The following is a 16,606-nucleotide window of genomic DNA, read 5'->3' as shown; positions in this document are numbered from 1 at the left end:
ACGTAAATAAGCATTTTCCTTGACTTTGCGGGCAACATTCGGCATTTGCGCAATCAGTTTTTCAAATTCGGCTCGGAATATGGCGACAAAACCTGTTTGCTTGATCTCGAACAATGCTTGATATAATCCTGTTGTAGAAATGCTGTATCGTCCACAAAATTGCTCCTTAAAGTCCTCCCAACCTCTAAATCCCTCCTCTTGCTCTGAGTAGTGAAACCAGTCCAGCGCGGAGTCTTCGAGATGCAGGGACACCAAATGCAGTTTTTCGTGATCTGGTAATGGGTGCAGTCGGAAGAACCTCTCGGCTCGCTTTATCCAGCCTTCTGCATTATCACCCAAGAATAGAGGCAGATCTCCTCTCTTAAAACGAGAATCATGGACTAGTTTTCCCTCTGGTGGTCTTTCTTGCGGATTTTCTCGCTGAGGACGTGCGTTGGGAACTCCAACGGGCGCTCACGGGTTCACGGGTCGAATCTCGTTGAGCTGCACAGATAAAGAATAGAGGCAGATCTGCTTCATGACATTCGTTGCGTGTCTTTGGAATTCCAATTGAGATATCTCTTCCCTTTGATCTGGCTCCATTACTTAGCTTAACCGAGGAATTTCGGTGGCTCTGATACCACTGATACATTACCACGCGACTTCCCACATGGCAATAGTCTTCGATAGAGAAAGGGAGAAACAATAACTCCTTCTACTAAAGTGATAATCAGTTCAAACACTCCAACGCGTGGACATCGGAAATAAGAAAAAGGAAGATGCTTAGGAAGGAACGAAGATGGTTCACAAACGGCTGGATCAGCTGGTTCGTTGAGTCGAGGAAGGCCGCATCGGTACCCCTTCACTTCAGTCGAGGAGAATCTCCTTAGCTGCCTGCTACTCCAAACCGTTCTAGAGGATGTCCCCCTCTTATTTATAGTACTGCAAACTCTAATTTTAGCAAGGATTCTCAACGGGCCTTGCCGCTAGCCTCTTTCATTTATATTTCCGAATTTAGCTCATATCAAAATATCACCATCTCAGTATCAATGACAAAGCTTTCTTTTCAAAAAAAATCAATGACAAAGATTTACAGGCAAGAATTCTCTGAACAACGTAAGAGCTCTGGCACACATTATAAATTTTTTTTTGAAAGCAACACACAAACTTGGAAAATTGAAAACATCTCACTACAGGTTCTGACAAGTGAAAGGTATCGATAAACATCTGAAATTGTCAAAACGCGGAGATGTCCATGCAATCCCAGAGCTAGAAGAACTCCGGCATGTATCACACTTGGTTCTTCTGGTTTGTTATACTGTATCCACGTTCTTGACATTTTTCCCTGCGTGAAGAAGAAAATAATTTAAGCATTACTCAAAGTCGCCACATTAATCCTGACCAGAAACTAAGCCAATTATTAAAGAGGAAAATAAGATAATCAATAAAATCTTTAAAATGAGAAACCAAACCTGAAAAGGAGCCAACCTCAAGCCTGCAGCAACACCATTGTGAAATTCTGGCCAAGATCCAAGTTCTGATATATTTCTAACATTCGGATCAAAGTTTACCTGATTTGAAGATGGTTAGAAAGAAGGTAGAGATTACAATAAAAAAATGAAATTTTCTAGAAGAAAAAGTGAATATGTAGATGGTTCTAACAGTTGCGTTTTGATGGGCCGGCAATCTACCAGAGAAAACAAGCTGGGGGACAGGTAGAGCCTAATAAGGCCATGAGATATGTTAATATGGGACCATAACATGGGGCTCATCCAGAAAACACAAAAGGAAATATGTAACAAGATTTACCTCGGTCAACAAAGTATGAGTAGTGGCCAATGTAAATGCACCTCGCCCAAAAGGAAGTGCAGAAGTCCTCTGGGCAAGATTCCACAGCTGATGCTACACAGAAAAAAAGATATTTGAGTCAAAAAAAAAGTGATGGGTATTACTGGATTAACATGGCACAACCATGTACCAGTTCAAATAAAACGTTTGAAAACAATTAAAAAACCAGTTTAATAAAAAGGCCAACCAGAATATTATTGACACCAAAGGAAAGACAGATGCCTAGGCATGGCAAGCCCAAAACTCATCAAATCCCAAACGAGGTAAAACAGGAAGATGATAAAAAATCATATTTATTTTAGCGGGACCAACATAAAGATATAATCCCTGTCACATCAAGGGTTAGTTCGTAAAGTTCGCCCTTAAAGGGCACTTTAGTAATTTCGGTTTAAGGTTGTTCTTCCCTTTAAATAGTTGTCTCCCTCTCTTGGGGAGAGAAGTCAAGAAAGTGATATGATCCGTCAATGCATCTATATTCGGTAGAAGCCACGGCAGCAGCCCAGTTCAGAAGTCCAGGCCCAGCCGGTTCAATTTAAGCCCTCTTCCTTGGGAGAAGAGGGTAGGAAGTATCATTGTGAGTTTCTCCCTCTCTCTCTTCTCTTCTCCCACAGGTCGTGACCCTCCCTCTCCATGCTTGCAGGTTGATGTCATCATCCCTGCTAAGCGACGACCCCCCTTCATCGGCAATCCTTTGCTATTCCTCCTCATTCCCGTTCTTCCCTTTTACCCCGGGAATCTCTCTCTCCACCTCACTCCTCCTACCTCAGACACTCTCTTCTCACCTGGGGTCGTAGACATCATTTACAGTTCCAAGGCTACTACAGAGTCGATCGATCTGGTCTCGACACGGGGTCATATCAGAAAGTGATTGAAATTATTTTGGTTCTTATCTCTATCTGATGTGTGATGCCCATTCTACCGGTATGTCGTTTTCCCTCTGCCGATGACCTTCAAAGACCTCTCTCTCCTCCTCCAAGTTCATCGTAACAATCATACGGTCCGTCTGCCTCTCGATCCCTAGCTTCCTACATTAGAACTCCCAAGTTCTTATCACATAAATAGCCCATTAAGCAAATCCGGTTCAATAGTAAAAGTTACATGGAATACAGTAAAAGTTATAAGTTGCATAGAAATATATAATCATCTGCATAAACTGAGATTGGATTTTGTAAGTGAAAGGTGCAACTTAACGTCTCTCATATAAATAAATAAAAAAGAAGCGCATAACATTCTCATCGTGCATGAGGATTGGAGACAGAAGAGGGAGGAATGGAACAAGAGAAATACAGAGAGATAGGATATAAACCTGTTGCATCTCTTGATCAGAGGCACTGGGATTGGCAGGTGTTTGGATCGCCACAGCCCTGGCAGAGCACATGAGGCGTCTGACCTAATAATTGTAATACTGTATTAGATTTATCTCAGAAAATTAAATGTGGCTTTTCAATTAATTAAACAGGGTTTAGCATCAAAATAAATCAAGAGAAACACTGTGATTGTATTAAAGGTCTCAGATCAAGAAAGATATCAAATAGACAAGCAAAGCAACCAAATGGATTGAAAGTGTTACACGTCATCGTGCTTTTTCATGGGGAAATTGGAAGGTCAGTGAAGCAGGGCATGAAAACGAAAGTTCATGTACTTTTTTTCTGAAGATATGGGAAGGAAATTTTCATCTATCTCCTATGTTGAAGGCCATATGAATATGATCACATAAACTTCTCTCATGGAGATAAAATTCTCATTCCATGTCTCGGGAAGAGAAGGTACATAAATTTTCCTTCCCATACCATGCTATGAGTGGTCTGCTAGAGAACAGGATAAAGATATAATATCCACGAAACCACCTAATAGAAAAACAGAGGCTCCACTGTTACATTCCTCTGCTGACAGTCCTCATCTACAGTATGGCCCACTGCAAGGGTTATTTGGGGATCGAACTTGATAGCCGAACTTACGGCTGTCTTAAGGAACTACACAAAATTCAACGTAAAAACATTTTTATCCTTCGACAGAGTGCACCCAACCTTTAACATTTTCTCTTAATTAGTCCATACAACAAAACTGTTGTCATTGATTCAATAATCAGGAAAAATATGGTTACCCCAAATCATGTCAAAACAATTTCTGCACGACCAGCCTATCTGAGCCTATATAACCGGAGACAGTTTCAAAGCAAATATCAAAAAAATCATTTGCTTTAATCTTCACACAAAAGGTGGGCAGAGAGGTTTATTTTTCCAAATAAAAAAGGGCTAATGAGATGTTACAAAATAAAACTTATTCCCTTATAAATACTGCGGAAAAAATTAATGAGAGTACCCATAAATATTGATCAGCACAATAAGAGTTGAGAGACAAGATCAGACCTCATATAGTCTCAGATCACGACCATACCGCAATTTTGTGCTTGAATTAACTATATGTTCCATACCATCTTCAAACGAATCTTCGACAGATCCTACTTCTTCAATATTTGAACTGTCAGATTGCATGAGATCCGATACCGAGGAAGGAACCACCACTGGCCTCAGAGGAAGCGTGTATGGTGTACATACTGATGTCTGGTTCGAACAAGTTTGAGATTTGAGTTCATTACAATTTCCTGAGAAATGCAAGCAGCCCATAGCCAAATCTTCACGACCAACGAGTACATAGGCAGCAGCAGGCCAGTCTGTTGGAGGAGATTCTCGGCACTTGTCTAAGGCCTAAAAAGTGATTATACATCCTTTATTATAGAACATCATTACAAAAATATAAAAAGGGAGTACCAGTTCATCTGTCAAAAAGGGGTAATAAGTGAGTATTAAGAAGAAGACCATTGAAACAAACAATGAATAGCAGTATTATATATATCTTGTTAATATTTCTCAAGTTTATCATTAATTTTCAATTTTCCCCATAGCCCCCCACCCCGATCCCCTGACGGCCATCCTCCCAATCACCCCCCAGCCATCCGATGGCAACCCCCCGGTGGCCATCTCGATCCACCCATTGCAGCCATCTTCTTCATCCCCCTTCACCCCCTGGGTCATCCCATGGACACACAAGCAGCAGACCACTCTAGTGTTGCCATTCTGTGGATGAGGGAGATCCACAGGTTAAATGGAGAAGGGGAGCCAGCTCCAAACAGATTTCCAGTATTCTTCTTCAGTGAATTGTGGGAGCCATTTGGGACAGAGGTCATGGATACGTTGGAAAAGTTCCAGAGTGGCAACTATGGACTAAAATGTAAGAACCTCTTCCTCCTGCTGAATTAGATATTTTCAGCTTATATCACCATCGAATTATATGTATCTCATCATCGTAGCGTGATTGGAAATCTAAAAAGGCCTTTACATTCATCCTTCATTCCTGGCAGTAACTCGTGGACGACACAGTAGTGGCAGGCGAAATACTATCAGCATGGAAGAGAAACAGGACAACGAATTTCATGCATAAAGTCAACTCTGCAAAGGCAAGTGATTCCCTCGATTATAAAAGGCTTCATCTACAATTGAGACAAGTCTGCATTTCAGGGGTACGGGTTATCGCCAGCAGAAGAGGCACAGAGCTCTAGAGCCTTAAGGACGCCCATCGGGTCAGTGCCTCTGCATTCTCTAGGCCTACCATTGATTGGAGGAGGCTCTCAAACGCAAATTGACAGTCAGTGATAGAAAATGGTGGAAAGGAGACTGGAGGGATGGCAGGACAGAGTACTATCAAAGGGGGTCTACTCGGTGCTGCTGCCTTTGGTTCTTTCAGCACCTAATTTCTACCTCTTTGTCTTTGAGATGCCTATGGGAGAGATCTGGATCCAGGGATAACCGGGGGATGCCTTTCATCTCCTGGGATGTAATGTGCAGACCTTGAATCAGGGGGTTGGGGGTTTTCCATCTCCAGTCCGTAAATTTGGCAGAAAATTGGGGAGGACGTCTCTTCTGACGAGGCCTTTTTGGACCGTCAGGGAAGGTAAATCTACGAGAAAAATGAAATGGGGAATTGGGCTGCACCACAATGAGATGATATTGGAGGAGAGGATGGCCTCAACAGACAAAGTTCTTCATGACATAGCGTCTCTTGTGACATACTGGTTAAGAAGGGGATGAAGGGGAGACATTTTGGTCATTGTGCATATTGAACGTTCATTTACTTTAATTGCATCATGTTGATCACAGCTTGCAGGAGATCTTCCTTATTTTTTTCAAACAAAATATAGATGTATATATATATTTCTCAAGCTTATGATACTGAGGAAGTATTTATGAAGAAAACTATGAATGATAATAATCCATAAACATACGTCAGATATGCTTTAAATTAATCACCCACTTGGTTACATCCCTTCGAGGATTCATAATCACTGCAATGGAGAACTATGAGAGAAAAAGACAAGGACACTAAGTGTTGCATTGAAGTACATCTTCTGTCCTTATGCAGAATCAGCATAAAGTAAACATTATAACTCATCGACTAAATTTATGGCCACAACAAGAATGGATTAAATACCATAAAAACATTGTATCTCGCATGAACTAAATGAATGCTTCTGAAGGAAGTGATCACAGTTTATAGCTGACTATACGTAGTTTAATTTATTTTTTTCTTCAAAGAAAAAAATTATGGTGAACCAATGACAAGCCTGTTATTACAAAAAATAGAGCTATTATACACTTTGTGGGGAACAAATGTATCACGCGATTCTACCACAATTATTATCTACAGATTGAAAAGATCACCAAATAATTAGAACTGAATGAATTCAAAAAGAAAAGTAGAGCTTACATGTCTCAGTTGATTTTACCACAACTATTAAAAAAAGAAATCAAACCATAGGAGCCCAAAGGATTCAAAAAAAAGTTAACGCTTACATGTCTCAGAGGAAGGGAAACACCCGCTGGAAGCAAATCCATGTTCATAAGACCAAAACACTCACCCACCATTGCCAAAACAGTGAGCTCCTCTGGTGTGCTGGCTGTTCCAGGGGCAATGTCACAATAAACTCCTGATGAAAGCTTCTTTTCATTGCACTTTGCACCTACTAATATGCTAAAGAATGCCACAATCTTTCGACCCAGAGAAATTACAGATCTTTTGTCCTTGCAAACCATTAGAGGAAGGTCACTTCTTTGTTCAAAAGACGTGAATCCATAGAGAAGACACATTTCAAGCCACCTGAAGAGACTAGGAGGGTTTCTAGGAGAAGAAGAAAAAGTGGTAGCCACAATTTCTGGTGTAATAAATGGGAAATCACGAACGTAGTAGTCCACATAACTTGTCTCGCACAATGATCCAGCAATGTTATGTAAAATTTCAACAAGGAGGATCAAGTCCCTGTAAGAAAGGAAATGTTCTCAGTGTTCTGTGGATAGAATGAAGGACAACATAACATTCAACAACAGAAGAATGCTAAGGAAATTTAAAGGAAAATAATGAGCACTTACGACAAAAAATAATGGAAAAGTAGCATTTCTCTTTAATATAAAGATTTTGGAAGACATCTCAATTCACCTAAAAAAATTATAGTCTAGAGCTGTGTATTTTAATGAGAAGTACCATAAAATTCTACCGGATAAGTTGATCATCTGTAGGACCCATGCTATAAGTCCTATTAATAGATAACTTCTTAGAGACATTTTCTTCAACGATTAATTATTGAGTTGGAAGGCTAAAGAACGTCACAGCAGAATAACTGAACAGATGATTTACCTGAGAAATACAACATTCGTCATCAGCCTATTAGTGATAGGATTTTATGCTCTTGGACCTGACATTTTTTTTGAAGAAAGTCTGGAGAGATCACACAAAATCAGTGACCCTCCCGCTCTTGGACCTGATAATGGTGGGTTAAAGGGGGGAGATTGGTTCCGATGCGTGAAACACGGATAGGATCTCTGGCCTTCGTTGGGGGCAGTATCATCTTTTGACCCTTAAGGGCACCTAGGCCCCTTTCCCTCCCATGTTTCCTTAAATAGCTCAGCCCTCCCATGTTTCTTTTGACCCTTAAGGGGGCAGACGGGAAGTATCTTACTTTGGCTACTAGTGCCCGTCCTCTCCTCTCTTCTTATGCCCAAGCTCTGTCTCCCCCCTCGATCCTGGTCCTCGTGATCGTCTCGACCTCACCATGTCTTCAGGCGGCTCGTCCCCCGCCGATCCCTCTGCTCGGCCTCTCCCCGACTATTCCCATTCTTCCCTTCCGTCCCGGGAACCTGTTAGGACCCATTTTCCCGCGTACGTATGAGTGGAAACCTCAGGACGAAATCAACAAAAACAGTACATTGCCAATCCGTACGGTTCTGTACACTGGGAAGAAATAGAGAAATTCAGCATGGGGGGAGAGTGCCAAGGAGGGATGCCGAGCCTCAGGGAGAGTCCTTCCGCGCAGCAAGCCCTTCAGTTGTTCCTTCGTCTGGAGGAGGGAAGAGAGACAGCGAAGGAAGAAGAATGGGTTAGGGTTCAAAGGATCTGTCGAGAGAGGAAGGAAGGGAAAATCGTACCATTCTTTGCCTGCCCTTCTTCTCCTTCGCTCCCCCCTTTTTCCGCCGTGCTCGTTGTTCCCGTGACCACTGCCCTACTGGTCTCGGTTGTAGGTCGTGGGCCCAACGGTAGCCCACAGCGCTTCCTCTGGTAGACTCGTAGTGGAGTCCTAACAGAACCTCACTGCATCTCTCCCTCTCACCACTTTCACGGACACTCATCTATCTGTGATCGTTACGACATAGTCAATCAATCGAGAGCATCAATTTCTACTCCGTAGATCAAATTACAGCATGGGTAGAGACAATCTCTACCCAAGATCGTATCATACAGACACTGGGCCCAGGAATGCCGAGGCTTGCTGGTATGCCACACGTGCAGGGGAATGGCCCATCGTCACTGGAACTTTCTGAGAGGAGGACGAAGGAAGGACTGATGGTTCCCAAGCCTGAGATACCCCAGGGGAAAGGGGACACACGAATGGAGAGGGGAGAGATGAAGAGACACCACGGCTTCTCATGGGTGTCTAATAGGAGACATTATGAGAGGAGCCCCAAGGATGGAAGGGGAGAAACAAGGTCCCAGGAAGAAACTTACACTCCTCTCTAAAATAGAATTGGGACCTCCCGAGAATGTGGATTTCTTCATTCGTAGAGCCTCTATGGCAGCATTTACTGCAGTCATTTGCTGGTTGCAGGAAGTTTGCAGGAGAGCAGACCTAAAATAACGCTGGGTCTTTCCGATAGATGCAGCCTCAGTGGAGGCGCGAAGCAAAGTCATCCTAGAGGCATAAGGTGTTCCAATGGGAATCAGACCAGGCCTGCTTGGAGCCTTCGGTCAGGCCATTTGGAAAGTTCCTGCAAGTCCTTTCCTTGGGGAACCCCAACATGGTGTTAGGGGAAATACAGGGGCTCAGGGAAGCCACACCATCTTTGATCCGATTATGGGGCCTACAAGGAACTTCTGGGGGTCGGCTCTCCGCATGGTGACTGCCGCCACCAGCTCTGTTGAAAATGGGAGTGGTAGAAGAAGACCATGAGAAAGGAACAGCAGTAAAGGGGGACTCATCATCAGCAGCGGAGGCAATCCAACCAACTGGTCGGCAACACAGACGGACCATAACCCCACACGACCAAACATCAAAGGGGGTGAAAAGCACAGCGAGCAGGCATGCGAAGGGATCCAGAGGAAGACATCATAATAAGGCCTTACAAGGGAGCTGGCTTTGATCAGGCACACCAATTGTTGAAGAAGCTCAAAAAGAAAAACCCAGTTGGCCCTCAATTTGTGCATCAATTGGGAGATTTAAATGCAGTGCGGACAGGATCCGAAGGCAGCAGCAGAGTTGTAGACCGGCGTCCCCAACAAATCACATAGGGGACACTCAACGGGAGGGGTTTGTATACAAAAGTTGACAGGTGAAGTTAGCAGCAAGGAACCGGATAAGAAGTAGCAATAAGACAGACCATGGACAGATGGGGCAGCTGGTCTTCAGGAAACGAGCACAGAGATCATCAACATGGAGGTCGCAGAGCAGGTTAAAGGATGAATGAGAGAGAAGAGGACCCCTTTTAAATGGTCGAGCAAAGGAGATTGCTCCAAGTGGGACTGCTGCCAGTTCAGCAAGTGGAGGGGGAATATTTGTTCAACCATGAAATGTGCCTCATGGATCGTTCGCAGCCATCGGGATGAGCACAGGCACAGAAAAGTGGGAAGCCAAGGTGGCATGTTTATATGAAACTATGTTGGAAAGGTGCGAGACACAAGAATGGAACATGGTTGGAAGCGGTTTCCTCTATGGATTTCTTGCGATTAACGCGGTCAAAACGTTTTGGGGAAGTGGTGATAGCTTGGAATAAGGCAGTGTTCTCAAAAATGGACACTTAAAGTCAATTTTCTCCAGCGGCCAAACTGAAAAGAAAGAGTGATGAATTTGAATGGTCCTTGTCTTGGTCTATGGTCTGATGAATGCCACAAGGAGGATTGACCTATGGAGGGAGTTGGCTGACCTGGTGTCCACGTTCCAAGGGTGTCTGTTGCTGCTAGAGGAGATTTCAATGCGACTTTAAGGGTGAGCGACCAACCCAACCACACAGGGAGCAGGATCCAGATTTGGAGGACTTTTGGCCGTTCATATCAGAGGCAGCCCTACAATAAATGTGGCCGTGGACTGCATGTATATGTGAAGGAGCATGACAAGAAGCAATATGCGATCTACATTGGACAGGTTCCTAAGTTCAGTAGAATTGGCCGATCAGTTCCCACTGGCAAACGTGTGATCAGCTTCCCAGCCACTATCAGATCATAAGCCAATCCTGTGGTGCCACCTGTTACTCACTTTATTTCTTTATCAGTCACTGTCTTGGCATGTGCCTTGGTCGATGAGTCATCAATTGTTTGTACATGCGATGACTCGCCCTCTTCGTGATTCCTCTTTGCCGCAACATACTTAGAATTACCCTTGATGTCATCCTCGACCCCTGATACGACCCCGACGTATCTAGGTTTCTTTCTTCATTTAGCCCAATAGGGGCATTTAGGTCATTTGGACCTTTTGTAATCTCTTTAAATAGAACAGCCCTCCCTTGAGGACGGCAGCCAAGAACTATCATCAAGAATGTGTCTGGCTCCCTCCGGCGACGTCCATTCCGCCGGACCCCTCACGTAGGCAACGTCCACTCCGCCTGCCCCTACTTGCCGTAGTCCATTCCGGCACGCTGACGACCATCCCGGCGCCTTCTTCCTCTCTTCCCATCTTCTCCCAATACGAAGCAACCGGGTTCGAATCAACCCCATCAATTGTCACATCTCAATCTTCATGTCCAGTATATAAGTTCTCACCGGCCAAGTCCCAAGCCAATTTCCTAAAATGTCATTAGAGGACCATTTATGTGAGTGGTATTTATACCAGACTCACTTGTCGATGTGTGATTTTCCATTCTCTCAACCCTAACCTTCACGGCTGTCATCCTGGGAGGACTGCCAACCAAAGTTTAACATGATATTAGAGCTACTCTAGGAGAGATTAGGGTGAAGGATCTCTGTCATTTTGTAGCAGTGCCGCATGTCTGTTTGCTGGTGCAGCACATGTCTCTACAGGATACTTATATGCTACTGCGTCAATTCACAAATGTGCAGCTTCTGGGCTGCTACGACCAGCATCGGTTGCACGCTTGCCTACAAAAATGACACATTTATACATCCTAAGTTCCATACGTCCACACCCTGCCTGCCACATGTTTGATCAAAGTCCAGCTTCCAAGGAATGTGCCTGGCCATCATATGTTTGATGAAAGGCTGTCGTAATCCTGTGCGAACTGTTGCGCACCTCCATGAGCCCATGGTCCCATGTGCCTGCCATCGCGCATACACACACAAAATCGCACGGCCACACCTGTGGGCATTCTCATGCCCATAATGCCCGCTGCACTCACTGCCCCGCATTCCTGTGCTCCTAACCCAGCCCCTGTCTCCACAAGCTTGATGCTGAGAGCCAGCACACTGCCTGCAGTTCTCATGCCCCTCCCATGAACCCACTGGGCACATGCGCCCGAGGGATGGCCATTGAGATTGATTTTTCCTCAAGTGATAATATTGTGGAGTAGGCGGTCCCCGAGAAGATTCCTTACCACTTCTATCTGCACTTGAGAAGAACAAATTCAGTTGTACCAACTTCTATCTATGGAGACAGTTTGTTACTTTGACCCTCAAAGCTCATCATCTCCTGAGCACACATCAGGTCGACAATCCTACAGATGAGAAGTATCCCTGCTCTAATGCATGGAACAGTGAAGAAGCCATTGTCCATGGATGGCTCTTCTGCGCCTGATGTGATTACCTCTCGGATCTGCGAACAATACCGTCTCAATAACTGCCTTGAATGGAATGTTTGTACCCAACTGATGCCTACCTTGGGGTGGGGATTGGGTTTGTATCACTCACACAGGATGCTCTAGCCAAAGTCAATTGGAGCATTAACGTTTTCAATCAATTGGTAAAAGCCACAATCAAATAATCAAAGTTAGCTGATTTTAGAAAAAAAGTCAAATTTTGTGAAAAAATCAGAAAATTAAGAACAATTATTTGGCTGTTATTTGAGGCAGTAGATTCATGGGATTACCAATTGTGCTAAAAGCTATAGCTGGTAGCAAGGACGCTACTTTTCATCTTTAAACATAATGTTATACTTCAACATTCCCCCACAACACCAGACAATGGCCTATTTATGGCCCAAGCATGCTGCGCATTGCTTCTGGGATTTGAACCTGCAACTTGGCTCTGATACCATGTAAATTCAAGCTCTTACCAACTGTGTTAAAAACTATAAATGATAGCAAGGGCGCTACTTTTCATCATAAAACAGGATGTTATCCTTCCACAGGAGCTATTAGGCCATCTTCTTGGCCACTTTGTCTTTGTAGGCCATCTTCTGGAGCTATAGGACAATCACTTTGAGCTGGTTTTTTTTATTTTATGTTATTTCCTTCAACATTTCCCTCTGATCCAACGCCTTCTTCTGGCAATCCCCAAGTGGGATCCACTTTTCAGCAGCAACACTCCATTAGTTATTGGAGAGTTTATTTTATGTTATTTCCTTCCTCATAAATCGTACCACCTCCAGGGATAGTCATTCATCAGCCAAGGTGGAAGTATTTAAGGTTGGGGTATTGGTGAGCTTCTGTCTTTAGGGTACATATCCCTATATAATGAGAACAGAACCTTTCATCCAAATTGAATTTGGTTATTTCCTTCCACCATCTGCCCAACTCCCAGGGCTGCAGTATTACTCTGGCTGTCATCTTCTCTCATTCCTATCTCATAGCTCTACTCTTTCTTCTATAAAAAAGAAGAAAGAAATGTCAACATAGCTTAAGCCAAAACACGGGAGTATCTCAGAAAATGTTAGGGCTTCTTCCAAAGCCCAAGAATGAAGATGGAACTAATATATTTGGGTTATCATCAATAACCTTCATCGAGGGAATTAACATATTCTTCCACAAATCCACTTAAAGGAAAGAGATCGAAAAGCACTTAATTCATCAAAGTCTTGGCAGATACTAAATCTTGATGTCCTAGAGAAGAAAGCAATCAATACTCAAACATCAGCTACGAGTGAAAATCAATCAAAGAAAAAAAGACGTTTAAATTTTTTAAAGGAAATCACAGCTAATGTTAGCTAAAAGGATCAATGAAACGAGACAATTGTAATCTTAACGCCCAGAAAAACTTACTGCTTTCTAAGGTTATCAAGTTTCAAACATTCATAAAGTGTATGAAGAGAATCCAATACTTCAACAAGAAACTGCATGTAAAAGGATGAATCGTGATCGCCATCAGTTCTAGTACGCCCAGCAGAGTACACAGATACCCCAACATTATGGATGGGAGAATAAGGGACTCCAATAAATGACGAGAGCTGATGATAGTTTTTGTGAAATGTGCTGCTGATTAGGAAATCCCATGATGTATCACCGATTTCACGGGGGACATCTGGGAAGCTGGACCCATGCTTCTCACAAATTCTCATCAAGACATTCTTCAAAGACTCCCATTCACTATCAGAGTCTCTTGCGGTCCATAGAGAAACAATAAAATGGTTGTAAAAAGAAGAATGAACACCCTCTGCCAGAGCTGTGATGCAATCATCAACCAAGGACGATGATGAACTTCTACTAAGACTGCACCTCAACATCTGAAGAAAAGAAAAGGAAAATATTAGAACCATATAAACTATCTGGGCCTATTCCAAACCTCATATGGTTAGTCGTTTAAAACTAACTATACACAATAGAGAACATTTTTTATGAGCGACTTTCTACTATTGGAAATCTCCATAAAAGCTATGAACTTTTATGGTATGAAGTGAAAAAAAAGGTCCTTACCAGGACTTATCACTCCAAAAGGGCGAGGTGAAGCAGCCAAGCACATGTGTCCTAGTCCCACACTGTTCGTTCAAATAAACGCGGAACAGGTCACTATCAGACCTGTAAATAAGATGGAGTACAACTAAGCCGGGAACATTTGAACATCCAAGAAACGGTTAATCGTCATCTGCTGGAGCTGAGAGATCCTCTTATCCAGAAGAGGAATCACTGATCCCGTGTATCCCATTGTTTCTTCTCCTCTTGCCCCTCAGCCTCTCTCATTTCCCATTCTTCCCCATCCCATCATTGTACTGCCACCCGGTCCTTGATTTCTTTCCCGGAATTGGAACTGACTGGGATTCATTCTTATTGTTGATATCCCGAACCATCTTTACCGAATATAGGCTCAATAGAGCCAGCTTATTCAGAGTTGTTACAGTATGGCTAGCAACTTAAGGTTTTCCAGACATGGAATTCACAGAGAGACTGTAGGGGATTCTTTTTTTTTTGAAATATAAAAAGGGTGAACACCAGATGAATCGGTGAACCCCCCATCAGGACCTTACAGTTCCTTCACCATCAATCTGATCATATTCAGATCCTCCCCTCTCAGTCATTTGCCCGCTGGAGCCATGTTGCTTTAAAACCCTTCACTTTGTGTATGGTTCCATCTGTAGAAGCCATTCTTCCCCTGAACAGCACCTCGTTTTGATGCAACCAGATGGCCCACAACACTGCCAATGCTTGGTCAACAATTCTGCCTCAACAATTCTGGACTGAGTCCCAGGAAATCTCTTCAGATGTCACCTTCAATCTTGATAATACCTAGCTGGCCCAAATCATGCGAGCTAATGAGCACTCAAAGAAGAGATGATTGCAGTCCTCTTCACCATTAGAACATAGCAGGCATTGTGACGTTGTGTCCGGATATAGCCTTTTGCAAAAGGCTCTTGTCATTAGTCTTCTTTGTGCTAGCAGCCAGCTGAAGATCCTCACCTTCAGCGGAACTCTTTGTCACCATATGAATCTGCATGCTTGGATTAGCGACCTATCTTCCTCTCACCCCTCCTGGATCCTTGCGTAGGCCTTCTGGACTGAGAAGGGGCCATTTGTCCATACCCATTCATCTTGCTCTCCATCATTTAGCCTTAATTAGATTAGGGATTGTTGCATGTCCATGAGTTCAGACACCCGTTGGTAGGATAAGGCACCCTGAATGATCGGTGTCCACGCTCCATCCCAACAGTCCCCAACATGGGCATTTTGATTCTAGGAGAGCACGTACAAATGAGGGAATGTCTCACTCAAGATGCCTCGTGTCGACCATGCATCCCCTCCAATATTGAAACGTCGTCCCGTCGCCTTACTTGGCAGAAAAGAAGCCTTGTTCTTGTGGAAAGATCTGTCTAAGCCCTTGCCAAAATAGCAATGCCCCATGCTACAGAGCTAACTTTCTTTCCCAATTCAGTCCCCTGCCATGGATGTCTCACTGTAATTTGATGACAAGATCATCACGTGGGTTCATAATTCTCTCCACCCATTTGGATAATAATGTCATATTCATACTCTGCATGTGCCGGACACCCAGACCTCCCAATTTGGTGGGACGACATACCTTGTCCCAAGCCGCCATCGCAAGTCCCTTACTTTGTTCCGGCCCAGATCCGCTCCATAGAAAACGTCTCATCATACCTTCTACTCTCTTCCCGAATCCTGCAGGAATCTTGAATACTGAGAGGTAGAATATTGGAATAGATGGGAGCACCAATTGCAGCAAACCAATCGAACCCCTCTCGACAGCACCTTAGCTCGCCACCCCTGTTGTCATTTTTCCAGCTTCTCAATAACTGGTTGCCAATCTGCTCTTGTCATCCACCCCTTTGTTAGTGGTAGGCCAAAATACCTTAGAGGGAGTTTCCCAATCAGTGTTTTTATTATCTCTGTGCACTGTGTCTCCTCTTCTGGAGATAGGTCATTGCACAAAAAGACTGATTTGCTCCGGTTAATTTGTAATCCCGAGACTGTAGGGGATTCTGAGCCATGATGGATCAGACATAAGTATGGGTAGCATTCAAGTACATAAAAATGCCATGAAAGGCATTTGAATCGGAAAGAAAGGTGATCTATCAGACTGAAAATGATGAATTCATGAATAGCAGCCATCATAATTGACTAGACAGTGAGATCATGTGCGCTCCACACCACTGAAACAAAGGATTTGTTACAGACTATTATGGTAGAAAAGGAATATGAAACCCATCCCAAAGACTTGCCCAACTTGACTGTATCAACTAACTGACGGGCTGATCTTTTTATGTTTTTTTATATATTTTTGCTAGATATATTTATGTTTAAAAATATAGGCATCCATGTCCTGTTGTTACCTATTTCGTTGTTACAAGACTAACCGTTATGGATCCCATCGTTTATGAAGAATCTAATACCTATGCACCATAATT

General features: G+C 43.4%; 1 protein-coding gene across 1 annotated transcript in view; it reads right to left on the bottom strand.

Annotated features, from left to right (window-relative positions):
• The window catches only part of EMB2771 (E3 ubiquitin ligase), a 73,723-nt gene that overhangs the window by 50,301 nt on the left and 6,816 nt on the right, over positions 1-16,606 (bottom strand). Inside the window, exons 10-17 of the mRNA XM_078579160.1 lie at positions 13,515-13,975; positions 6,678-7,140; positions 4,197-4,535; positions 3,134-3,217; positions 1,789-1,881; positions 1,642-1,701; positions 1,452-1,550; positions 1,184-1,324 (exon numbers count right to left, since the gene is read on the bottom strand). Of these exons, the coding sequence (XP_078435286.1) occupies positions 1,184-1,324; positions 1,452-1,550; positions 1,642-1,701; positions 1,789-1,881; positions 3,134-3,217; positions 4,197-4,535; positions 6,678-7,140; positions 13,515-13,975 (1,740 nt within the window). The remainder of the gene's footprint in view (positions 1-1,183; positions 1,325-1,451; positions 1,551-1,641; positions 1,702-1,788; positions 1,882-3,133; positions 3,218-4,196; positions 4,536-6,677; positions 7,141-13,514; positions 13,976-16,606) is intronic.

The sequence above is a fragment of the Wolffia australiana genome, chromosome 1 (assembly GCF_029677425.1).
Source record: "Wolffia australiana isolate 7733 chromosome 1, ASM2967742v1".
In the NCBI taxonomy this organism is placed as follows: Eukaryota; Viridiplantae; Streptophyta; class Magnoliopsida; order Alismatales; family Araceae; genus Wolffia; species Wolffia australiana.
The sequence above is the reverse complement of the archived record's forward strand: the minus strand, read 5'-3'. Positions and strand labels throughout refer to the sequence as shown.